We start from the raw sequence: 25,183 nt of genomic DNA, 5'->3' as shown, positions 1-25,183 counted from the left end.
CATCCTCCAGATGAATGTTTTGCTTCAGGGGAAAACTTTCACCACAGTCTAAAAGTTAAGCCTTTTCCAGGACTTTAGATTCCATTTAGGTCTGAAAATCACATTGAAGATGAGCAGTTTCATCATCATCTTACAGGCAGTGAAGTGACAGGGGCAGACCTAAATGTGGAGCCATTCATTCACTCATTCATTCATTCAGGTAGTCCTGTCATGTCACCCCCCAGCTTTCTGCCCTCCTATGGCCCCAGTGGGAGCCAGGCCCTGGCTCTACTCCCCACCCACTTATGGTACCATCTTGTTTTTTCTCCCTGGAGCTTGCACAGGCCTTCTTATTTGCGTACTTCCTCCCTTACGGTCTGTCCCTGGTCTGGAGCATGTGCCCGGTGATAACAGCAAACAGGTCCGGCCTCTTTGCTGTTACACCTACAGCTCCTGGAAGTGTGCCTGGCATATGGCAGGTGTTTACTAAATATTTGTTGAACTAAATCCTAAATGATTTTTTTTTAAGTACTGAATATCTATGACACACAGAGTTCCAGAGATCTGGAGAAGAAAAGGAAAGAACTCTTGCTCTAATGACACTTGGAGACCCGGAACATCCGGCAGGTGGTTTCCTCCTCTATTATGTGGCCGTTAAATTTCGCTCAGCAACTGGCAGGTTCCTGGAGACTCAGGTCACCTGGTTTCCAAAAATAGTCCTCCACTGTGATTTCCGATTAGGGCTCTCATGTTGCCTGGGATAGACCTTGTTTACAACTGCTGTTCTGACATAATCATTAGTAGTACCTTTTTTTTTTTTCTCTCAAAAGTGCCCGGTTGATATGACAAATTACATGCCTATTCACTGTCAGCCAAACACTAATAATTCATAATTATTGCTAGTTAGGGTGGCTTAACCGCATAGACCATTTCAATACCGTAAAATGGAAGTTCACATCGTATCTCTAGAAAAGGGCAACTTTTTAAGTTAAGAATCCGAAAGAAGGGTGGACCTCTTCTCCCCGTACTAATTAAGGAGTCCACCAATGAGGCTAGTATTTCCCGAGGTATGTTCAATAATTCCAAGACATGTAAATGGGAGTTACAGGCAAAACATAAGGCAACGTAGAGATTCTTTATTGTGCCAGAAACTACTCCACAAAGTTCCCTTGCATGTCCTCATTGTTACTCTTAGGATTCCTGTGTAAGAGATGATGCCATTGAGGCTCCAAGAGGTTGAGGAACTCGTCTAGGGTCACACGGATGCACTTCTTGGTGACCCCCTGGCCCCGGCCATTGCACCCATTGCTTCTCAGACAAACGAGCAAATAATTTGATGAAAGCTTCCTGTGCTTAAGTAGGGAAGGCGGGATCAAGGACATTGAGGAGGCTACTATTCCTTAGAACTTTTTTTGTGTCTGTAACCTATCGAAGCACTTCGTGCACCCTCAAGGGGTGACATGGGCACGGTGTCTCCCTCATTCATTGGGACCCACGTCCCTGTTTGTGAGGAGGACTAAAGTCCTACAGACAATACTTTGCTGCTTTGGGACCTTGATCGGGGCCAGCTCCCCCTTCTTCTCTGGGTCAGCCCTGCCTGTGTATCAACACACACCCTCTCCCTGGGTCTGCGGAAGGGTCCTCCCTGAGGGGCTCCGGTTTTGTCAGTTCGGAAGCAGAGACATGACCACCCCCGGGATCCATGAGGCTTCATGATCATTAGTAGTACTTTTTCTTTTTTCTCTCATCTCACCGGATACTTACATCTGTGTTTTTAGCCCCGTTTCAGTGCCTTCTCATTCCCCATGCTGAACATTCTGGGGTTTCTTTTTTTCCTTTTTTTTTTTTTTTTTTTTTTTAAGATTTTATTTATTCATTTGAGAGAGAAAGAGAGAGTAAGAGAGAGCAGAAGCACAGATAGGAGCAGGGGGAGAGGGAGCCTTGGAGCCTTGGGACTCCCCCCACCAGCAGGGAGCCAAATGCCAGGTTCTGTCACAGGCCCCCAGGGTCATGAAGGGTCACAGACAGTCCATGAACTACCTGAGCCACCCAGGCACACCGAACATTCTGGGTTTTTGCCTCACCTTCTCATTTACAAGCCTACAAGTCTCCAACAAGGGTACCTATGAGACTTTTGGCCAATGTCTTTACTACAGTTTAATAGTTGAAACCTTTCCATTGGAAACACGGGAGATCCAGATGGTAAAGAAGGACCTCTGATAGGGGAGGCAACAGATGCGTGGCCATTTGGCTCCTCCTTTTTGGGTGTGTGTGTGTGTGTGTGTGTGTGTGTCAGGGGACGGCCTGGAAGAGAGGAGGAGAGGGAGCAGGGAGCTGTACCTGTGTTCTCCAGCTGGGCACAGTTGTGGTATCTGGGCTCATCTTTGATCCTGGGGGAGGGAAGGCTACGGAGGGAGGACACGGGGCAGGGCCGCACACCCGCCTACCCAGTCTCCTTCCTGGAACCGGGCAGCCGCTGCCCTGCACCTTTGGGTTCCTGGGACAGTGGGGCTGACTGCACAAGACTTTCACACTCAGTTATAAGCATCTTCTGCTTTTCTTTTCCTCTTCCTTTTTTCTTTTCTTTTTTCCTTTCCTGTTCCCACCTCAGCTGGGCACTCCTCAAAACCCTCCTGCCTCCTCCTGAGTGACAGTTTTGGAAGCCCCTGTGTCGCTGTGACCCAGACAGGCCAGTTCCCGCATCCGAAATAGCCTGGCTCAACTATTGTTCCCTGGCCTACATAGGTGATAGAAACCATGCCTAAAAAAAAAAAAAAAAAGAATGCAAGCGCTTAACCCTTCCCAACCCGAGACTGGCTGCTTCCTCGGCGCCTGAGCTGCCTGAACTTGGGTGAGAAGCGCGTTGGCTCTCACCGACGTTCCTGCGGCCTCCGCCAAGCGGCCCGCTCGGGAACCCTAATAAAAGCCAGTCCCCGCCCCCCGGACCCCCCCCCGCCCCCCAGCCCCCCAACCCCCCCCTCCGGGGTCCCGCGGCCCGCTCGGTGCGCACCGCCATCCCGCGCGGCCACCCTAGAGGGCGCCCGGGGCGCGCTCTCCGCGGCGAGGGGACCGCCCCGCTCGCGGCCCCGCGGAGGCAGGAGGCGGGTCGCTTCCCGGCTCATTGAGAAAGAGGATTGGAAGGCCCGGCCTATAAAGCGGCGCCGGGCGCGGGAGACAAAGCAGTCGGGCCGAGGTGGACGCGGGCGGCGCGCCGAGCCGGCCTGAGACTCGCGGAGGGGAGGGTCGCCTGCGCCCCCAAGCCCCGCCGCCCCGCCGCCCCGCCCGCCTCCTGTTTCCAGACCGGCTTCCAGAGAGACGGAACTCTCTCCTCTCTCTCTCTCTCTCTCTCTTTTTTTTTTTTTTCCTCCAAAAGAGAAAATTCCTGTTCCAAGAGAAAAGAAGGCAAGATCAATGAAGGAGAGAAGGGCCAGCCAGAAATTGTCCAGTAAATCGATCATGGATCCTAATCAGAACGTGAAGTGCAAGATCGTGGTGGTGGGGGACAGTCAGTGCGGGAAAACGGCGCTGCTGCACGTCTTCGCCAAGGACTGCTTCCCCGAGGTGAGCGCGCCGGGCCCCGCCTGCCCCCCGCCGCGCCCCCCGCGCCCCCCGCGCCCCCGGCCGGGCGGTGACCCGCGAGCCCCCGGGGACGCGTCTGCACCTTCCGCTCCGGCGGCCGACACCTGCCGGCTCCGGTGCGCGCGGGCGGGTGGGGAGGCTCGGCGGCCGCGTCCCCATAGCGCGGAGGCTCGGCGGCCGCGTCCCGAGAGCGCGCGGAGGCTCGGCGGCCGCTTCCCCATAACGGGGAGGCTCGGCGGCCGCGTCCCCATAGCGCGGAGGAGGCTCGGCGGCCGCGTCCCCATAACGGGGAGGCTCGGCGGCCGCGTCCCCATAGCGCGGAGGAGGCTCGGCGGCCGCGTCCCCATAGCGCGGAGGAGGCTCGGCGGCCGCGTCCCCATAACGGGGAGGCTCGGCGGCCGCGTCCCCATAGCGCGGAGGGCACTCGGGGCCTTCGGGGTCGCTCCGGCCGTCTCGCGTGTGCGGCTTTCCCCCCCTTTTCTTGTCTTTTTCCAATCGGGGAGCGAGGAGGCGGGTTTCGAGGGCGCTCTGCGGGTGTCGCGCACCTCCGGTAACCTCTGCGCCCTCTCTCCCTCCTCTGTCCGCTGTCTGTCCAGAATTACGTCCCCACGGTGTTTGAGAATTACACGGCCAGTTTTGAGATCGACACACAAAGGATAGAGCTGAGCCTGTGGGACACGTCGGGTAAGAGACCGTCGGGCCGCGTGGCGCTCGGGGCGGGTCCCGGGCCCCAGCGCGTGGCTCCCCGCGGCCCCGGGTGACTTCGGGTGACTTCGCCTCCGCCTCGGGTGCCCGCGGTCCCCGCCCGGCGGGGCGGGGCGGGGCGGGGGGAGGGAGTGGGGCCGAAGGGGACAGCCAGGTGGCCCGAGGTCGGGGGCTGCGTGCGCCCCTCCGGGAGCCGACCTGCTGACGGCTGCGGGGGCCGCGGGGCGCCGGGAGGGGGACAAAGTGCCCGGAGCCACGCAGCCCCGCGTGTGGGGAGCGCGTGCGGGGTCAGCAGCGGGGGCGCGAGCGGCCGGGACGTGCGGGGGGGCGCAGGGGCAGGGGGGCGCAGGGGCGCCGGGGGGCGCAGGGGCACGGGGTGGAGGGGCGCGAGGTGGAGGGCGGAGGAGCGCGGGGTGGAGGGGGCGCAGGGGGGCGCAGGGGCACGGGGTGGAGAGGGCGCAGGGGCGCGGGTCGGAGGGGCGCGGGGCCGGGAGTCCGGCAGCCGGCCGGCCGCGCCGCGTGGGTGCGGACGCGCAGATCCCGGCCCCCCCGCCCCCCTCCCGGCCCCCCTGCATCACCCTCCGCCGGCCTTGACCTTCCTGTCCCGCTGAATCCTCGGCGTCGCGGTGAATTATCTTGAGGGGTCCGGGGTTCAAGGCCGGGTCACCGGGTCCCGGGCGCGGGGCGGCCGCGGGGGTGCGGGCGGGAGGCCCCGGCGGCCCCAGGGCTGGTGCCCGGCCCCCCTGCGGCGCGGGGAAGCTGGGGCGGGGGGGGCGGGGGAATCCCGCTTCCCGGAGGTGTCGCCTCTGCAGGGGGAGGAGCCGCGGGAGGCGGGCGCAGCGGGTGGGGAGCGGCTGCGGGGCTGCGGCGGGAGAGGGGCCCCGAGGCCGGGGACGCGCCTGTGGCCCAGCAGCCGCCCGCAGCCCCCGAGGGTCGCGGGGAGTCGGCTCGGTCGGGCCGCAGGGAGCCCCGCGCGCGGCTGTGCACGTGGCCGGGAGGCTGTGACCCACAGCGCCAGGCGCCCACAGCGCCCACGCGCCCAGGTGCCAGGCGCCCTTGCTCCTGCGGCTCCTCCCGCCGGGGCCCCTCCGCCGCCGGGCTCCCCCGCGGCCTACTCCCCCCCCCAGTCTGTAGGGGCCCAATGCAGGATAAGAATCATTCAGGAGTGGGGTCTGTGATTCTGATCCACTGTTTATGAAAAAAAAAAGGCAACGACTGTGTTTAGCTCTTAGTACTGGTTACTGGGGATTTCTGTGTGCAAATCGCTGCCTCCCTGAGTCTCCTGTCCCCTTGGGGGTGGGGGGTGCAGAGCTAGACAAAGCGCAGGACCTCCCTCCCCCAGCTGCATACTCCTTGGCCTTGCACGCGAGAGCGGCCAGTCTTTTTGTTTCCCAGGACCTCGGTGGGCCCAGGGGCCCTGGCGTCCCCTGCTGGGCCTCGCACCACCCAGAGAGCCAGCCGGGCTCTGAAGGGAGCCCCCGCTTCCTGGCAGATTTGGGAAGGAGCCCCGTGTGGGGCGGGAGGGGGCATGGCTGGGCTCCCAGGAATGCTGGATCATGCCTCCCCTGTGTCCTGCCTCCTGAGTCAGAGGACCACCAATGGAGCGTTTATAGGAGGCGACCAAAGGGCTAAATTGACTTTGTTTTTAGGAGAGAAAAGGCATATTGTTTTTTCAAAGGCTGGATGACAAACAAAATGTGGTCAGTGCTTGGTCGGGTAAGAGCACTTCAGAGATTCTCCGTTGCTTCCTCCTTCCCGGAGAGTTTGTAGTCCCCGCACATGTAAGCTCACGCCTTGCATGCAGTAGTCACCCAGGAAAACCTGTTACATGAATAATCATATGCACAGTTTCCAAGGAGATGAGATTCCCTGACATTTATTACCGCTGAATTACCTGTTCACAAAGAATGGCAACTTTATGAACACTGCCTTTCATCGCATTAAAGATAATCACCTGAAACGAAGTCTGTAGTGAAATAATCACTTGTATTTTTATTTAATGAAAACAAAACCTGTGCATGTTTAACTAAAATATAAGGGTTTGAAAAAAAAAAAACCTGATTAAGAAACCTCACATTGCAGAATCATCCAGTAATGAAATCTTAGCTGAAATTTAGATTTATATAAATGGGAACAAAAAAGCATAAGGGTATTGTTTAGAATCCTATTAGGTTGTTGGTGAGGTGAAATGTTAAGTGATTAAGCCTGGTCATGAAGCATTTCTTAAATTCTAAAAATAGACTGTTTCTACCAAGAAAGGTTTATGGTCCCTGATAAACATCTAGCAAGAGCCATTGTGTCAAGCGGCTCGTGGAGTATTGAACATTTTTCTACTTCACCTCAAGGTTTTTTCATCACAAATTTCTGAACAGGTTTAGTTCTTGACAAATATTTGACATTTTCTTTGCCCACTGAGACATTTGTTTAGTTCAGATTGTGAAAATAATTGCAAATGTCCAGTGCCTCTTGATACATTTTTTTTTTTTTTCCCAGCTTCTATCAGTTTAACTGAACTGGACTGAACATTGGAGCCAAAGCCTCTAAAGTCCTAAATGTCAGATCTTTTTCTGCCTTCTAGAACTTTGTGAAAGTTTACGGTTAGTAGAAAAAAATGAGGTAGGCCTAACTTCTTTTAGGTAGGAAGACAGATGGCATCGGCATTGACCTTCTGGGTGGTATTCACATCCTGTCTAGCCTCTTGGCAGAGGGGCAAGCATTTAGGAGACGGAAGTAGTTCTCTTGTGGCTTCTTTACTTGGACAGCGCCTCATAAATGGTCTCCCCCGCCCCGCCCCGGGGGTCATGCAATCATGCATAGGTGCATAGGCAAAATTGCTAATTTGCATGTAGGAAAGAACATCAAGTGTAAGTCCGGTATGTGGGCCCTCTTTGCACCAAGACAAGAGAACTGATTCCCCACTTTTTGAGGCAGAGTATTTAACAGTCCTTCGCACTCTCTCTCCCTCCATTCTTTCCATTCCTAGATGAACAGGGCCTCTGTTAGGCCTAGGGGTGCAGTGTTGCTTTATAGTCTCTCCCCTAAGACTCCTATGGCCCTGCTGGGGTGGGGAGGGGGGAGAAGGAAGCTCTCCCAGCCTAGTGTAGCTGAGAGGCAACCTGTGTTGACCTAATTTTGTTCGGTTCCCATACCCAAGTGCCCGCTCCACCCAGGGTGCAGTGTATTTCCCTAGTCAGGAGTCCCTAGTGCTGACCCACCCTTTCGGTCCTCCTCAGGTAGGAAACACTTCCTCCCTCCCACCCTCAAGGCACACACCAATAAAAGCAACCACAAATGGCAATTTGCCACTTGATTTCTTATATAGCTGCTTGGAGTTCTTCCAGCCACCACGCCTCCCCCTCCCCCCCAAAGTAGACAAAACCAAGTAATGTTATTATCAATCCTCTGAAGGGGAAGGGGAAATTTAAAGGTGGTCTTTGCATGCAGATCTGGCCTATCTGTATTTTAATGACATATTCCCCTTCTGTTGATAAGATGAGCCTTTTTATTATCAGTTGCAGAAATGCACCCAGTGGTTTTTCAGATGAGCTCAGTGAGTGCCTGCAAAACAGTGGGTAGTGGTGTCAACATTTTGAAGTGACAAGGGAGCCCAAAGTGGTCCTAATACCTTGTGTTTTCAGAACGTGCCACATTTGCCAAGCACAGAAGCAATTTGAAGCAAGAAGCCAAATGCTTCCTGATAACAGAGACTTAGTCACTTAAGGATCACCATATCTTTTTCTAAGTGATTTGCTGATGGTATCATTTCAGCACACGGGAGCAATAATCATTCATGCCAGTTTTTAACCAATGCAAGTTAATGCGCATTTTATTTAAGGCGTATTATTAGTTATAAAATACTCCATTCAGCTGCTAAAATTCCCCCACAATAACTATGCTATTGCCTCGTGAACACTCTTTTGAATCTTGTCAAGATACAGGCTGCTTTTAGCCCGTGGGTGCTAAAGTTAGCACTTCCTGTGTTTTTAGCATAATTAACAGAGAATGTAGTATTCTTTAAATCGTATACTTAAGAGAGAAAAACCTCAATTACCCTTAAGGGCCTGACTTTGAGGACAAACTCGGGTGCAAACACAAGTGGATGCGTATTGCATTTGTACCTTCCCCATCACATTAGAAGAATGGTCTTCGAGGCAAGCTCCCAACTGAAATATTTCTTGACAGACCTAGAAGTGTTCCCAGCTGTGTTGGGGATCAGTATGTAATTAACCCAGAAAAGTGGCTTCAAGAAGAGTTCACTGGTCCCTTGTTTGGTGACTTAACATGGAAATTAACCCTCAAGGCAAGACCTATAGAAATGATTCTAAAACCAGTCAACATGTTTCAAGGCCATCTGTGTGCAGGAAGACAGCCAGACGCCGTGGGAGCAGCGGTCCCTGCCCCCGAGGTTCTCTGGGCCTCGGCCTTGGAACTCTAGTCCTGGCTTAGAGGAGGGTGGGCCCACACATTGGAAAGCCAGATTCACCTCACAGCAAGAGGATCCAGAGACTAGTCAGAGGCCCCAGAGCCAGCCCCCACGCCTGACCCGTGACTCCTCCCATTGAAGCTCACCACAATTCTTCCCTTGGCTCCAGAGTTGACTCCATCCTTAGGAAGTCCTTAACAGCCCTCCCACTTGAAAACATGCCTACATTTAATGGCCTTCAGTGACCACAAGATTCTGAAACTTGAAACTTTCTCACTTAAATGAATCTCGGTAGAGAAAGAAAGCGGGGCAAAAATTTACAAAGAGGCCAGGGAAGCAGGAGGACTTAGGATGTGAATATCTGGGGCACAACTGCAGAAAACCAGTTAGATTTTAAGGTGGTAATGATCCCTAGCAGCTGAGTCTCAAAACCGGACTCAACTCCATTTTTACCCTGAAACTCCGTAAGACAGGCAGTGTATAGTGATTCCCAATAAGCAATACATAAAACTACATTTGGAGATTTGTCCACCAAGCATTTTTTTTAAAAAAAGGGTATAAATTCCCTTTTTCAGTCTATATTTATCTCTAGACCTTTTAAAAAATCTCATTTAGTACTGTTTTTTTTTTTTCCCCCAACCTGGTTTCTTGCTAGGTTCTGCGCATTTCAGTGAGGTGTCCAGGTTGGTCATTCAGATGCCACCTGAAATAAACAGATGTTTCCTCATTAACCCAGTTCTAGCTTGTAGATAGGACACCGAGGACCAATAATTTCTCCAGGTAGCTCGTGGTGCCGGGTGGGCTGTGCCAGGTGAATTAGTTGTGCCCTGGCCATTTTGTGATGCCCTTCAAACGTCTTCTCGGTCACTCTACATTGGCAACTTGACCCAGAGACGCCCGTAATTTTGTTGTCGTGGCATGTAAGCTGCCTCGGAAGTTTCATCAGGAGTTGTGCACATTGATCTTGAAAAGTGAGCCTGAGGACAGCATGTGGCCAGGTGAATCCACTCCTGGGACTCGCCTCCAAGGCCTCAGACGCTTAAGTAGTAGATACGACACAGAATCTTCAATCTCTCTCATGGAGCGATCATGTAATTTTGAGAATACCTGTCTACTCTTATCCCTAAAGTTCTGTGACCAGTATACAATGGCTCTACTTTAAGCAAAATAGTTTGATTCTTCTATTTTCTAGGTATCTCCATAAGATCAGGGGTTGAAGCTAATGCTCTATTTCAGGCTCAAAAATAGCCATCATTTCTACCTCCTAGACTTCCTCTCCAACAATATACCTGCCTGCCCCCAGAAATTGAAAGTACTGACTGTATTTTCATAGGAACACAGAAATGCCCTCAAATTTTCATCAAATCTGTTCATAATTCTTCTTAATTTAGGAATTAATAACTTAGAAAGAAACCAAGGAAATGGCCTCCCTGGGAATGTTTGTTGCATTTTTATGGGCATGGATCGCGCTTACAGTGCAGGCTGCTTGGGAAAATAGTTCAAGAGTCTTGTACTAAGCCAGACACAGAAGTGCTGCCCAGACTTGATTCACATTCTTGGGATTATTGCTGATTTGAAGCTTTCATGCTTAGTAGCGATGGCATGAGGAAATGGAATCTGGTAATAATTGGGCAGATTCATCCAGGCCCACCTGTTAGCTGCTGGTGGGTACAGATGTTCTCTAGCTGGCCACTAAAAACACTAAAACGTTAATATATTTTCTCTGCCAACATCCTGCCATATTCCTAATTTTACTGCTCTTGGTAGGAACTTCTCGTGGGGGACGGGAAAGTTTTTCAATTTCAGGTTCAAGGAAAGGAAGTTGTGTTTATGAAATAACTCGAGGGGTCTGCAGCTCTCAAGCTCCCATAAAACCTCAGTGTTTGAACTGGTTTTGCAAAAGGTTCCATACAGCTTCCCTGTTGGGCACGAATCTTCTTACATATACATTTAATTATGGACATATATGGTGTGTTCTATCTTCGTGCAAGGATGACTGAAGCAAGAAGCTATGTGTCTGCAGAATTAGTTTCTGGGTGAGGCACTTGGTGACTATTCTCGGGCTGGAAACAGTGCCGTCACCCAGAATTCACGATCTTGAGGACAAAGATGGTCAGACCTGAAGCTTCAAAAGCCCTTCAGAACTCTGCTGACGTTAGCCAAGCTCGAGGAGCTCCGAGGGCCCCAAATGCCTACTTACCTGGTCTACGCAGAGCAAAGCACCTTGAGTGTATTGGGCGGGGCGGGGCGGGGTGTGGACCCATGTTGCATACGTGCTGCAGGTGCTTCTTTACGATAGAGCTTGCTGGGGTCCACCCTTTATGTTCTGATAGGTGAACTAGGCAGGACCTGGACAGTGCTGTGTGCACAGAGTTGCCTGTAGGGTGACAAAACTGTGGTGTTAGGGACTGCCCAGGGGCCTGGAGCTGTTGCACCCGCCAGGAAGGGGTTGGACCTGACAAGCAGAGCTCAGTCCCTGGGCAGACTGGGTGAGCCCGGGGGCACCCCTGGGTGCTGGGTCCTGGTCGTGTGTAAGCAGTGCCCTTCCTGCGGACTACCCAATGATGCTGCACCCTTCCTTGGGCTGTGCTCAGGTCTACACTTAACCTGGAAGCTTTTCATGTGCATCTTTTTTAAATCTGTAGAATTTAGATTTTTTTTTTGTTGTTGTTTGGCTTAGTAGAATGTTGGGAGACTTTTTTGGAGGGACGCGGGAGGTTGAGGCAGGCACCGTCCCGCTCATCTGCCTACCTGGGCTCGATCCTTCATGTCACAGCTGCTGGCCTGTGTTGCTGTCCCTTCACGGGCACCCCGGGGGGGTCCCCTCCGTGTCCCTGTGGCTGCTGGGGGGGCCCACACTCGGGGATCACGCCCCACCCTCACATGGGCTCTATAGCCACGGAGGATTTGGGAAGAATTCAGAGTGCTGAAACGCAGGGTGCCTGCTGTCCAGTCAGGATTTGTTTTTTAACTGACGGCCCTGCTTCGCCCTGCTTTTCCTGGTACGATAGTTCTCTATGATTCCATGCCGTCTTTTTTTCGTGACTACAAAATTATAATAGAGACAGATTTTTCATTCCGAAAAAGTGTTCACCTTAACCCCAGCAAAAAAACAAAATGAACAAGTGGACTTTTCATCTTTAATGACAAATTACTCTTGTAGTTAGTGGTTAGACAAATTATGCTTATAACTAATAAGTGTGGGCATCGGTTTTTATTAGCACCTTTGGACACTTGTTGATCTAAAAGTGCTGGTCGTTAGCAAAAGTAATAAGGCAGGATCAAAGTGTCATTCATAATTAGGTCTTGTTAAAGCTCTTTAAAAGAGCTCTCTACCTTGGAAGTGAGTTGGTTTACTTCTCATGAACCTTTGCATACAGATGTACTTTCTTTTCTTTTCTTTTCGTTTTTTTTTTTTTTTTTTTTAAGATTTTGTTTATTTATTCATGAGAGACACAGGCAGAGGGAGAAGCAGGCTCCATGCAGGGAGCCCGATGTGGGACTTGATCCCGGGACTCCAGGACCACGCCCTGGGCCAAAGGCAGGTGCTCAACTGCTGAGCCACCCAGGTGTCCCTGTATTTTTATTCAAAATATGAAAGCAAATAAGAACAAAAGCAGAAGCAAACCTCCATAGAATCTGGTTTCAGTTGCAAACAGTTTCGTTTTCAGGTGCCACCACTACAGGTACGCCAGGTACTCCGAGGCACAGGGGGCAGCTCACTTGATAGTAGTAAGTGGGAGTCTCCACCTTTGGCTGAGGACTGAAGACAAAGCCAGACCCTCTCTGGGGCCAAAAGTGGGTGGGGAGGGGAAACTCAGTACCCAGAGGGAGGGAGGAGAATGCTCTGCAGCCAAACGGTGACCTAAGTGCTGAATCTACTTCCGGGTTTTACTGGTAGTCCCAGTGCTGATTATTGTTTTAGCGCCATAGTAATTCCCCAGATGTCTTGGTTAAACTCTACTTGGGAAAGGTGGTCTCCATTGTCGGGGAGTGGGAGGGGGAGTCTCAGATCCAAGATGAGTGGTGAGCACTGTCAGATCTAAGAGGAGTGGTGAACACTCTTGGATCCAAGGTCAGTGGTGAACAGGCTCAGATCCAGGATGAGTGGTGAACAGTCTCGGGTCCAGGGTGAGTGGTGAGCACTCAGATCTAGGAGGAGTGGTGAGCACTCTCAGATCCATGGTCAGTGGTGAGCACTCTTGGATCCAGGAGGTGTGGTGAGCACTCTCGGATCCAGGGTGAGTGGTGAGCACTCTCAGATCCAAGGTCAGTGGTGAGCACTCTTGGATCCAGGAGGAGTGGTGAGCACTCTCAGATCCAAGGTCAGTGGAGAGTACTCTCAGATATAAGGTCAGTGGTGAGAGCACTCTTAGATCCAGGATGAGTGGTGAGCACTCTCAGATTACAAGGTCAGTGGTGAGCACTCGGATCCAGGGTGAGTGGTGAGCACTCAGATCTAGGAGGAGTGGTGAGCACTCTCAGATCCATGGTCAGTGGTGAGCACTCTTGGATCCAGGAGGTGTGGTGAGCACTCTCGGATCCAGGGTGAGTGGTGAGCACTCTCAGATCCAAGGTCAGTGGTGAGCACTCTTGGATCCAGGAGGAGTGGTGAGCACTCTCAGATCCAAGGTCAGTGGAGAGTACTCTCAGATATAAGGTCAGTGGTGAGAGCACTCTTAGATCCAGGATGAGTGGTGAGCACTCTCAGATTACAAGGTCAGTGGTGAGCACTCGGATCCAGGGTGAGTGGTGAGCACTCAGATCTAGGATGAGTAGTGAGCACTCTCAGATCCAGGGTGACTGGTGAGCACTCTTGGATCCAGGGTGAGTGGTGAGCACTCAGATCTAGGATGAGTAGTGAGCACTCTCAGATCCAGGGTGACTGGTGAGCACTCTTGGATCCAGGGTGAGTGGTGAGCACTCAGATCTAGGATGAGTAGTGAGCACTCTCAGATCCAGGGTGACTGGTGAGCACTCTTGGATCCAGGGTGAGTGGTGAGCACTCAGATCTAGGATGAGTAGTGAGCACTCTCAGATCCAGGGTGACTGGTGAGCACTCTTGGATCCAGGGTGAGTGGTGAGCACTCAGATCTAGGATGAGTAGTGAGCACTCTCAGATCCAAGGTCAGTGGTGAGCACTCTTGGATCCAGGGTGAGTGGTGAGCACTCAGATCTAGGATGAGTAGTGAGCACTCTCAGATCCAAGGTCAGTGGTGAGCACTCTCAGATCCAGGGTGACTGGTGAGCACTCTCGGATCCGGGATGAGTGGTGAGCACTCTCAGATCCAGGATGAGTAGTGAGCACTCTCAGATCCATGGTCAGTGGTGAGCACTCTTGGATCCAGGAGGAGTGGTGAGCACTCTCGGATCCAGGGTGAGTGGTGAGCACTCAGATCTAGGATGAGTAGTGAGCACTCTCAGATCCAAGGTCAGTGGTGAGCACTCTCAGATCCAGGGTGACTGGTGAGTACTCTCGGATCCGGGATGAGTGGTGAGCACTCTCAGATCCAGGATGAGGGGTGAGCACTCTCGGATCCAAGGTCAGTGGTGAGCGCGCTCATCGAGTCGTGGGCTGTGTCCTGAGAGCCCCCGGAGATGCCCCTTCTCCGAAGCTCAGGTCTGACTGAGGCTGGGACGCAGCCAGTGCCATAGCTGTCTTCTGTAAGGGACTGATTTCCGGGAGAGACCCCCGAGGCCCCGCTAGGCCCCGGACCCGGGGAGTTGTTGGGAGCTGCGCTGCGCCGCTGGAGGCGGGGCGGGGTCACGGCAGCTCTTGCCGGCTTGGACGAGCAGAGGAGGTCCTCGTGTACGCGGCTGGTATTCGGATTTCCACTCTGTGATCTGGAATTTTCTGACTCCGTGTTTGGCGAGAGACCTGCTAAATGTTGACCGAAGAAGCGGTGTCGGAGTTAGACTTTGGACCCAGCCACGAGGCGGGTTGCAGTGGAACGTCACGGAACAAATACCCAAGTAACCTCTGCCCAGAAGCAGCGCTGAGCCGCCTCATTTCTGAGACCCCATAAAAACGTTCGAATCGGTGAGCCGCTGGCGAATATCCTCTCGGCCTCAGCGTTCTCCGAGGGGCTGAGAAAGCAGCCGCAGCGCCCTGCCGTGTCCACACAGCACTTCATTCCAGTGTGCCTTAATATTTAGGACGATTTGATGTGTTTTGACCCCAAACCCTTAAATCTTTTGGAAAGCGTCTTTGAGTTGCCAGTGTCCCTCAGGCCGGAGCCCTGATTCCAGAAGTGTGTCGGGAGCTGCTGCAGCACATGACAACTCCTGGCTTAGATTTCTTCCTGGCTTCTAGAACATTCCCCTCCTTCCCCTTAGACGCAGCCGCCTTGAAGTTGCTGCGTCCATCCTGGAAGCAGCCAGCGAAGAGCCCACGGTGTTCGTAGGGTCCCCTAGTAAACACTGGGGACCAACCAGGGTGGGCCGTGAGTAGGGACGACGCACCCCGCGACAGCCACTTCTAGGTCGAGAGCAACCTGCTGAAAAGTGTTGTTTTGATAGAAGTTTAATGGATTATTTTTAAAGCTTCTTGAGTCTTTCCTCCTGACTTTGACTACGGAGGTTTTGATTTATGGGGACAACATGTCCTGGGTTCCCGTTGGAAGTGGAAGGGGATGTCAAACTGAACTTGGGTCTCGAAACAAGCTTCAGTAGCTGAGACCTTCTCTGTCTCCTGGACTCCCCCCACGGGCCGTCAGGGGGTTTCCTGCGCCTGCTGATGAAAGGTCCGTGTCCAGAAAGTGATGTTCTTAAGGAACAGACGGCGCTGGCAAGCTGGGTTTCGTTTTATAGTCGCACCTTCTTATGATAACTGGTGTTCTTAGAGAAATGGAAGGAATCGTCTGAGCTATGAGATGGTCCCTTGGTTGAGTGAGTTGGCTGTAAACGTGGACCCCGGGGGTACCGCGGAGTCCCCCAGGCCCGTGACTGCGACGGGGTGGCTCTGCGTGCACCGCGGTCCTCCACGGGGCTGGCCCTCTCCTCCCCACCGGTCCCACCTGTTGCCAGAGAGATCCTGAGCTCCGGTCTCTTTCCGAAGACGTAGCTCCACTGCGGTGCTTGCCACGCTCAGCTTGTCCTGGCAGCCGGGCCGCAGGGCCGTGGTGTGACCTACCCGTCCCTTCCTCAGTTCCCGTCTCTACCGGGTTCGCCCACTCCCGGATTGGTGCTGTCGTCATCCTCGTTTTAGAATAAAGAGTCAGGGGTGCAGAGTCGTGATCCACCTCCCCCCCCCCAAGCCCCCCGAACCTCAGTGGTGGAGCTGGATTTGCATCCCAGGCCGCCTGACTCCTGGCGCGTCTGCTCTGCCTCCCCCAGGGGCCTTCGGGGACTCAGCCGGGCAGATTGCACCTTAAGGCCCGGACTCCTCCCCTGGATCGTAAGACAGACGTTGGGGGGCTTCATTGTCTTCCACTCGAAATGAGACCCCACCGCTGGGCCTTTGCTCGTGTGCGTCCTTCTCCAGGAATCAGGGGAGGTGGAGACGGGCCCCGTGATCGTCCGGTGATCTGACCCCAGAGGTGGAGGTGACGTTTGACAGAGAAGAATGTTTATCTGAAAACGTGTGTATCTCTGTTCCCTCAGGTTCTCCCTACTACGACAACGTCCGGCCCCTCTCCTACCCCGATTCGGATGCTGTGCTGATTTGCTTTGACGTCAGTCGGCCGGAGACCCTGGACAGCGTCCTGAAAAAGGCAGGTGCTGGGGCCGGTGGCTCGGTTCGGGGCTGGGGAGCGCCCGCGCCCTGTCGCACACCGCGACGGGTTTCCACGCGGCCGTCACGAGGTTCGACGCTGAACCTGTGCAAGATTTTCTTTCCTGTTAAGAAACGACGTAGCCGTTGAAGAGCCTCCGTGGTTCCCCTGCGGGCCGAGGCCTAACGCGAGGGCCCTGCCGGCTCCCATCCACCGTCCCCGTCGGGCTCGGGCTCGGCTCGCGCTCGCGCTGGCGCCGCGGTGGACACCTTCGCGTTTGGCCTCACTGCGGTACTGAGATGATGATGGTGCCATCTGTGTACTGTGATGCCATCTATTGGAGGTGGCGCGGCTCCGGGGAGGGCGCAGGGGTGTTTCCAGACCTGAGACTAAGGGAGTTGCGGTGACAGACGGAGGAGATCCCAGAGCGAAGGAGCCCGGCTGCACTCGGGCCGCGAGAGGACGGTCTAGGGCCTGGGGGTGGCGGAGGGCCGGGCCGAGGCCAGGAGGGCACCTGGTGGCGGGGGCAGGTGTTCCCGGTCCTGGCCCCAGCGCCGTCAGGTTTCAGATGATAGTTGGCGGCTCGGCTCGTCTTACGTGTCCGGCTTTGGAGGTGGTTTATTCCCCCCGCACCCGGGTCTGTACCAAACATGACAAACGCCGTTCGCTCGGTTACATACGAATTTCGCAGGAGATCAAAGGCTCTAAGTCCATCTGGCTGTGAGTCGTGCACCCACGCACCGAAGGCTCCTGTTTGTCGCCCGGGCAGGAGCACCCCTTTCCCGGCCTCCCCTCCGCGCCTGTAAACAACTGCTCGGCGTGCAGCGGGCGGCCCGAGTCGTTGCACAGGTGGCGCCGAGCACCGCCCGGGCGTGCCCTGCCTGTGTGCAGATGAAAGGCACCGCTTGTTTACCGGGGGTTCTCCTCCTGTCCCTCAGGTCACGCATAATTCGGGATGAAACTCCTTGCTCTTGCTTTATTTTGCTTTTGTCTTCTGAGACCTGATGTAGTGACTTTGGCCTTAGAGAGACATTAATGGACGTGTCTTGCGTTTGTGTCAAGTTTAAGGCTCAGCATCACCGGTGCTGGGATTTGTCTCGATGAATTGACTCCGCAAGTCCTTGACTATCCACGCGTTCCGAGTGACATAAAGCAGAATATTTTTTGAATTTTTTTTTTTCCCCAGTTCATCCTCCAGTCGCTATGTCCGCGCCCTCTAGCAAGTGGTAGATGCTTGTAATAACTCTGGTGGGAAGGAAGGAAGGAGGGAGGCGGTTGGCGGATACCCGAGGCTTTCATGGGAAGTGCGTCCCGTCCCTGGGTCTGCCCCAGGTGCGCCTCTAGATCTGCACATGCCGCCTCCAGCGGTCTGCTAAACGGCTCCTGCAGGACGTCCCCGTTACCTTGTATTGTACACGTGGCTTGGTCACCCTCGCCCCTCGGTGAATTCCGCACCCCTGTCCTCACCTTTGTGACGACCACGGTACCTAGTAGAGCACTCGATGCGTATTTGAGCACGGGGCCTGGGTGAGCCCACCTGGTTCCCGATTGCAGCCCTCTGGTGCCCCCTCCCCAGGAACCAGAGCTCTCCTGGTAACATTCTGAACCCTTCACTCCCATCCTTTTTTTTTTAATGGTCAACTGGTCTTTTTAAATTTTATTTTTATTCTTTTTTATTATTATATTTTTATTATTATTATTATTATTATTATTTTTTGGAGTTCCATTTGCCGACATATAGTGTAACACCCAGTGCTCATCTCTTCAGGTGCCCTCCCTTCACTCCCATCCTTTTTTTTTTTTTTAATGGTCAACTGGTCTTTCTTAAATTTTATTTATTTATTTTTATTATTCTCTGTGTGCTGCATTGTATTTCTTAGGTGACAGTTCAGTTGACCAGTTTTTATTATTATTTGTATACATTTTTTTGGAGTTCAATTTGCCCAACATATAGTGTAACACCCAGTGCTCATCCTGTCAGGTGCCCACCCTTCACTCCCATCCTGATGGTAGCCTTGAGCTTGAGTAAATGGAACCACAAGAACGCAGTTGTCTGCTCTTTAAGAGGAAGTTGGAATTCCCTGCTTAGGCATCTCTGGAGGTTCTAATAATTCTCGTCAAGTCTTGCAACAAGTAGGCAATTGGACTGAATTGAAATTGAAATAGTAAACAACTTGGGTAATTTAAAGCTGACTTCAGGGCCTCTGCACTTAGGACCAGATGCTTTCCCAGGAGCCCAGGAGATGGGCCTTTTTGACCAGGCCGCAGTCCGTGTTGGTCCAGTCACCTGAGTGGAGGTTCCTTAAGGGCAGGACAGTCTGTTCATGAACATTGTCTCCAGCCCCGGAAACCTCATCAGCAATTCCAGCTCAGGGGAGCTGTGCAGTCGTCCTCGATGGGCCTTGGAGGTGCATACTCGTGCTTGTGCTTCCTCTGCCTTCCCCCCCAGCCTTCCGTGCTGGGAAGTACCAGCTCCATGAATCTGAGGGCATAGTACTTGTTAGAACATATAATCATTCCTCAGGCACTTTCATCTTGCAGAGATACCCCAATAATCAAGAAATTATTGAAGCCGCCTTCTGACAGCAGCACCCTACAACTCTCCTGTAGTAGGGACTGGTCACGAGCCGCACAGAGAGGGAGGATAGATGAGAATACACACGAGTGTTCCCCAGTGGATCCACTTTAAAAAGTAGTAAAGTTTGGGGGCACCCGGGTGGCTCAGCCAGTTGAGTGTGTCTGCCTTTGGCTCAGGTCATGGTCCCGGGGGCCGAGCTCTGCATCGGGCTCACTGTCGGCCGGGAGCCTGCCTCTCCCTCGACTCACATGCACGCTCTCTAGACTAAATACATAAGATTTTAAAGAGGAAAAGTTAATGTCTACTTAGAAGGTAAATGCAGGTGTCCTTCTTCATCTCAAGGGACACTCCTAAATGTTCCTTTTGTGCCCCATTCCGGGCACCGACCTACAGATGCCCGCACATTGTTGACTCTTCATCTCTCTTGTCTCTCCCTGTAGTGGAAAGGTGAGATCCAGGAGTTTTGCCCCAACACCAAAATGCTCTTGGTTGGCTGCAAATCTGACCTCCGGACAGATGTCAGCACATTGGTAGAGCTCTCCAACCACAGACAGACCCCGGTGTCCTATGACCAGGTACGTACGCTGTCGGGGTGCAGATAGGGTTTTCAGAAGTAGGACATTGGGGCCCCCTGGGGAGCTCAGCGGTTTAGCACCTGCTGTTGGCCCAGAGTGTGATCCTAGAGTCCCGGGATCGAGTCCCACGTCAGGCTCCCTGCATGGAGCCTGCTTCTCCCTCTGCCTGTGTCTCTGTCTCTCTGTCTCTGTCTGTCTCTGTCTCTGTCTCTCTTTCTGTGTATTCTCATGAATAAATAAACAAAATCTTAAAAACAAAAAGAAGTAGGATATCACTCATGATAAAAAGGAGCCGCTTTTCTAAGGGCTCAACCAATGGTCGGCCTCAGGTTGACGACCCTTGAGTTATGCTGTAGAATGAGCTTGGATTACGTGAGGATCTGTGTGTGAGCATAAACAGGACAAGTTTGGAAAACATCTTTCAAAATGAGAACAGTTCTGTTGTTCAGTAGGGTAATCACGTGACACTTGATGCCTGAGTGTAGACAGAGGCTCGTAGTCCACCCCTTGTATGTCTCTGCAATGCTCACTGGGATTAAAGTTAAAAAATCTAGGGGTGCCTGGGGGCCTCAGGGGTTGAGCACCTGCCTGGGGCTCAGGGCGTGACCCGTGGGTCCCAGGATCGAGTCCCACATCGGGCTCCTGCAGGAAGCCTCCTTCTCCCTCTGCCTGTGTCTCTGCCTCTCTCTGTGTCTCTCATGAATAAATAAGTCTTTAAAAAAAAGAAAAAGTAAAAAATCCAAAAGAGAATGTGATCAAATTGGTAATACTCTTGAGAGGGTTGATCTTACTTTACGCTCAGCAGCACAATAAAATACTTGAGGAGGACGTTGCCAGTAAAGTCGAAGTCCCCATGAAACGGTCTTTTAGAGACTCGTCATTTCCGTGGGGGTTTCCCCCAAGTATCTAGAAGGGAAGAGAATTGGCGTCAGATGAACTTAAAACCAGGTTCTAAAGAGACTTCAAGTCGAAGTAGCTACGACTGTCCGTCGTGATCACCTTCTTGAATACTGCGGTGTTATGTATCTAATTAATAAAAACCTAGTTAGTTAAATAAGTCCTTTTGATGCACACATGCTCGTTACTGTGCACCCTGGTTGCCTGGTCCGTGCTGGACCTTCCGTATTGTGTGTTTCCCGAAGCCCCAGGAATCGTGAGAGTGTTGTTCCTCTCCTCAATGCATTTTGGCCACGCCTTTCAAAATTGATTCTAAATTCCATCCCTTGCCCTTCCCCGGTTTTATTATCCCCGGCAGCTTATTGATGAGTCTTTATCGACCACTCTTGAGCCCCATTTACACTCCTGAAAAATCAGACTTTCGTACCTCCGGGAAGTCCAGGACTGTATTGAGTGATGAGAATCGAACACCTTAGGACGGAGTCTTGGCTGCAGATATTAATGAAATAATTCATTGTTATTATAATTTATCAAGAAATCATTAAATTGTTTAAAAGGAGGGGTTTGGGGGCGGTTTTTTCGCAGCAACACTTTGAAAGTACGGTTCACGAGTCGTTGTTATTTTGTGGTATTGGGAAGACACTTGCATCTTCCCCAAAGACCCGTTGCTGATCGCGACCCCTTCTTCTGCTTCTCAGGGGGCAAATATGGCCAAACAGATCGGAGCGGCCACGTACATCGAGTGCTCGGCTCTGCAGTCCGAGAACAGCGTCAGAGACATTTTTCACGTTGCCACCTTGGCGTGTGTCAACAAGACAAATAAAAACGTTAAGCGGAACAAATCTCAGCGGGCCACAAAGCGGATCTCACACATGCCCAGCAGACCCGAACTGTCTGCGGTCGCCACGGACTTACGGAAGGACAAAGCCAAGAGCTGCACCGTGATGTGAGAGGCCGCCCCCCCGGAGCGCGGAGCGGAGGGCCGGGCCGGCTAAGAGAACCCACCCGCGAAGCAAAAAGGTGGAATCTGAATGAAGTGCACAGCCCAAGTCCCGCATGCCGGCGGCTTAGGAGGTGTTTGAAAAGATGCTCATCTTTTTGGAATCCCGTCCTTAGGTTCGGCACGTAGAGCAGATGGTGAACACGTTGAAGAGTTGGGAGGTGTGACTTGAAAAATATGCCAAAAAAGAGAGATCCCCCCCGGGCTGGAGGTAGAGAAGGAGGAGGACGACGAGGACCTCCACGAAGAAGGATCACGCTCTGAATGGTGCTTGCGTTTTCGTTCTCTTTGTTGCAATCTCTTCATGGATCTCGACTCTTTGATTTGATTTTTAAATGTTTTAATCTCCTTTACAGAAAGTATATATTAATATACCGTCCTCGCCGGGGACCTGGCACTGTGACCTTAGCGTTTAGTTTTCTAGAGGATGTGATCTAATTTCCTCCTAGCTCATCATTAAAATGGAAATTGTATCAGGACCCGTGGGATCTCCAGAGGAAAAGTTCGTGAGGCTCTGAAATCTTGCCTCCCCGAAGCTAGCTGAGCAAGATGGTTCTGAGGAAAGGCTTCTGGAGTCTGGCGAGATAATGCGGACCCGGCGCCACCAAGACGAAATAGATCAAATAGAGAAAAGGGTGTCCGTTTTTATTCAGTCTGATGGTTCTGTTCATCATTGTGATTGTCATTAAAAAGTGGTAAATTGCTCAGTGTAATATTTTTGTGCGCTGTTTAGAAAAGAAGGTGTGTGATTTCTTTTGCCATCATTGATGAAGGTGCAGAGTCAGATAAGAGGTGTCTCCGTTTGACGTCAGAAAATGATCCAAGGGAGGGGGGGGGAGTGTAGGTACTATTTTCGCCCGGAGAGATAATGAAGGAATAGCAGCGGAAAGCACACATCTGTGAGTAAAGCTTTGGGATCCCGTTACCAAAAGTAACCAAAAGCAAAAGGCCCGTTATCTTGGGATGAAGCTCCAAAGCTTGGCAGCATCTGATGATCTCTTGCTTTATTTCACTTTTTGCAAAGAACATCGGTAAGAGTCTAAGGGACCTTCTGACCTAAGCTTCCGAGAATCCTTAGAGGAAAGGTGTGCGAGCTCAGTCCCGACACTACGCTAGGGCGTTTCCAGAGGGCGATTGCTAAACCTCACGTACCCGGATTCAGCCAAGGCCCGCGTTCAATACTTGATTGCTGTTGTTACGTGAAATAATCAGCATTTAAAATAGTTTACAGATATTTTTTTGACCAGTTCCTTTTAGAGCTTCTTTCAGAGAAGAAACCAGATCTGACCTGTTTATTGTTGGCGCTTGTTGAAAACGAGCTTTCTTTCCAATGATAAAGCTTCATTTTTGAAGTGTTGAAGCTGTGCTCCCATTAAATTGTGGCAGGAGAGGAGATTAAGGTAATTACAACACTCAGTTCTTTGTCTTACAAGCACTTTGTTTGGTCTCTGCGAGAAAATGCCATTCCCGTCATTTCCCACGAAATACAGACGTTTTACCGACATACTATGCTTTGATCGAGGCAGCGTTATGCTTTGGGCAGTATTACAAAATAGCTGGCAAGTGCTTTCTGTATTTAAATATTGTAAAGAGAAAATAAGTTATAACTGTTATAAAGCAGAACTTGCGTTGCATTTTTTTAAGTGTCGAAGTCACTTTGTATGTTTGTTTGGTCAATGTTTCCGCAGTATTTATTAAAACATACTTTTTTTTTCCCTTCGAATAAAAAAGTAACCACGTCTTTGTCTAAATGTGATTTGTCCTTTTATCTGCTTTCTGATGTAGCTGTTTGGTTTTGTTCTTTACTATAGAGCTGATGAGAGCATCCGGCCTCAAGTTTTCTGAACTCGTAGGCTTTGGAATTTCCTGATGGCTTGCCCACAGTGCAGGTTCCTTAGGCAAAGGTAAACCCACAGAGATGAGAGGTTTTCATCATTTTCAAATCTCAAGAAGAAAATGGAGTGTAGTCAAAGTGATTCGCTCATAGACCAAAAGAGCTACGATCCTAAGATTCAAAACTAGGGAAAGAATCTTAAAATTGCAAGGAAATAGGAAATTCCTGGAGCTCTTCAGTAGTGAGACAGCGTGATGCAGTCCCAGGCCACGGGTTTCATTCTGTGGAGGAGCCTGGTTTGCTTCCCTTCCCTTGGTCCCCCACTCCGTCCCCCACCCCCGGCCTCCATCCCTAATCCACCTTGGATTGCGTGTTCTTGTTCACAGAGGCCAGTTGTGTTGATGACTCAGGACCGAGCTATGAACAATTACAGGGAAGGAACAACAACAAAAATAAAGCATAAGAAGAAATGGCCTTGTTTATTGTAGCAGCATCTCTCACTAACACAGGAAGACAGTATAAGCTTTTCCAGTGACCTGAAGGATGCAAGCATGGGATGGTTAGCAGCATGAGTGGCCTGGGTCCTCACAGCCCAGTAGGTTCACGAACGGTCTTTAGCTAAAACCCTTACATAGATGTTCTGCATGAGCGTCCAGGGGGTACTCCACGGAGGACTTCAAAACAGCTCTTCTCGCCGCACAGCTAAGTCACTTCCTATAAAAACTGCATCCTTGTGGATTTAAAAAAAAAAAAAAAATGACTTTAGCAATCTTTGAGGGATAGTTACTTGCTTGGAAATAATTCTCAGAAGCACAAACCAAGGGGAAAACCAGAGGAGCTGGCACGAAAGAACAAAGTTAAAGCGCATTGACATAATAGGATAGCCTTGTGAAAAAATTCAGCAAGCACGAGGAATTACCAAAAATGTAACTCATTCTTGTCAGTAAGCAGCAAAGGAAATAAAAGTACTTTCCTAATCCTTGGTGTTGAGTAACTCCTAGGCTTAATACCTAAATCAGGCTTGCAAGAAACTCATTTCTCAACAAGCACAAGCACAGAAACACACACGGCTGAGGTTCTGCTGACCTTGGCAGTATTTTATAGGTTGTACAGTAATGTTTCCCTCTAGCGAATTGTTCTTTTCCAGCAGCTTTAATTTGTTAAACCAAAAAGAAAAAAAAAGTTTGTCTTCAGCCCTGGGCATGTATGCCTTCCTTTTCTCCTCTGACTTTTTGCTTCTGCAAACATTTATTCTAAGCATTCTGTGCACATTCCTTTCTATTGATTAATGATCATGATTAATGCCTCCTTAAATACTAAAAGGTGATTTTCAAACTTGGAGTAAGACTTTAATTGTGTCTCTCTCACTTCTATTAATCTTTTCCAGGAATAGTTGCTTGGAAAACTCTGGTCTTTCAGAAAATGTGCCTTAAGTGCAAATTTAGAAATAACCCAGGGAATTATTTTTTATTAAAAGGAATAAAAAAAAAAATCACCTCATTCCCTTAAGATTGCTGAAACTGTGAAAGCTTCATATCCTCTTTTTGATGGATTATTTTGACATAATAAGAGAGCATTCTCTTTTAAATCGCCCCAATTTTTGTTTGTCATTCTTTCATTGGCCACATATTTCTGAGTCCTTACCATGTGCCTCGCCATTTTTAGGCCTGGAACATAATCACAACAAAAAAATCTGTCCCGAGAGTTTACAATCTAATGGAGGGAGACAGTCCCGATGCACAATGTCTGGGTGTGGTTTCCATCAACATTAACTGAGCCGGAAATGCTGGGTCGGTGGGAAACATGACAGCGGGTAGCCAGGTACACCAATGCAATAGCCACCAATGGTCCGTGTCTATGCTGTGATTTCTGTGCTGCACCAACGATGGTGCAGAAGGAAT

The 25,183-nt window shown here is 51.3% G+C and overlaps 1 protein-coding gene across 1 annotated transcript; it reads left to right on the top strand.

Moving 5' to 3' along the window:
- Positions 1-3,154: 3,154 nt before the first annotated feature.
- Positions 3,155-23,199, top strand: RND3 (Rho family GTPase 3). The gene is made up of 5 exons (XM_077861690.1): positions 3,155-3,540; positions 4,155-4,242; positions 16,289-16,398; positions 19,417-19,551; positions 21,147-23,199. The coding sequence occupies exons 1-5, from the start codon at positions 3,391-3,393 to the stop codon at positions 21,396-21,398; spliced, it is 735 nt and encodes a 244-aa protein (XP_077717816.1). The 5' UTR covers positions 3,155-3,390; the 3' UTR covers positions 21,399-23,199.
- Positions 23,200-25,183: the final 1,984 nt, after the last annotated feature.

The sequence above is a fragment of the Canis aureus genome, chromosome 20 (assembly GCF_053574225.1).
Source record: "Canis aureus isolate CA01 chromosome 20, VMU_Caureus_v.1.0, whole genome shotgun sequence".
Taxonomy (NCBI): Eukaryota; Metazoa; Chordata; class Mammalia; order Carnivora; family Canidae; genus Canis; species Canis aureus.
The sequence above is the reverse complement of the archived record's forward strand: the minus strand, read 5'-3'. Positions and strand labels throughout refer to the sequence as shown.

Excerpts from the sequence above, each read along its gene's own strand:
- RND3 (XM_077861690.1), top strand. The coding sequence starts at position 3,391 with ATGAAGGAGAGAAGGGCCAGCCAGAAATTGTCCAGTAAATCGATCATG. Across the intron at positions 3,541-4,154 it reads CCAAGGACTGCTTCCCCGAG|AATTACGTCCCCACGGTGTT; the intron begins GTGAGCGCGCCG and ends CTGTCTGTCCAG. Across the intron at positions 4,243-16,288 it reads GAGCCTGTGGGACACGTCGG|GTTCTCCCTACTACGACAAC; the intron begins GTAAGAGACCGT and ends CTGTTCCCTCAG.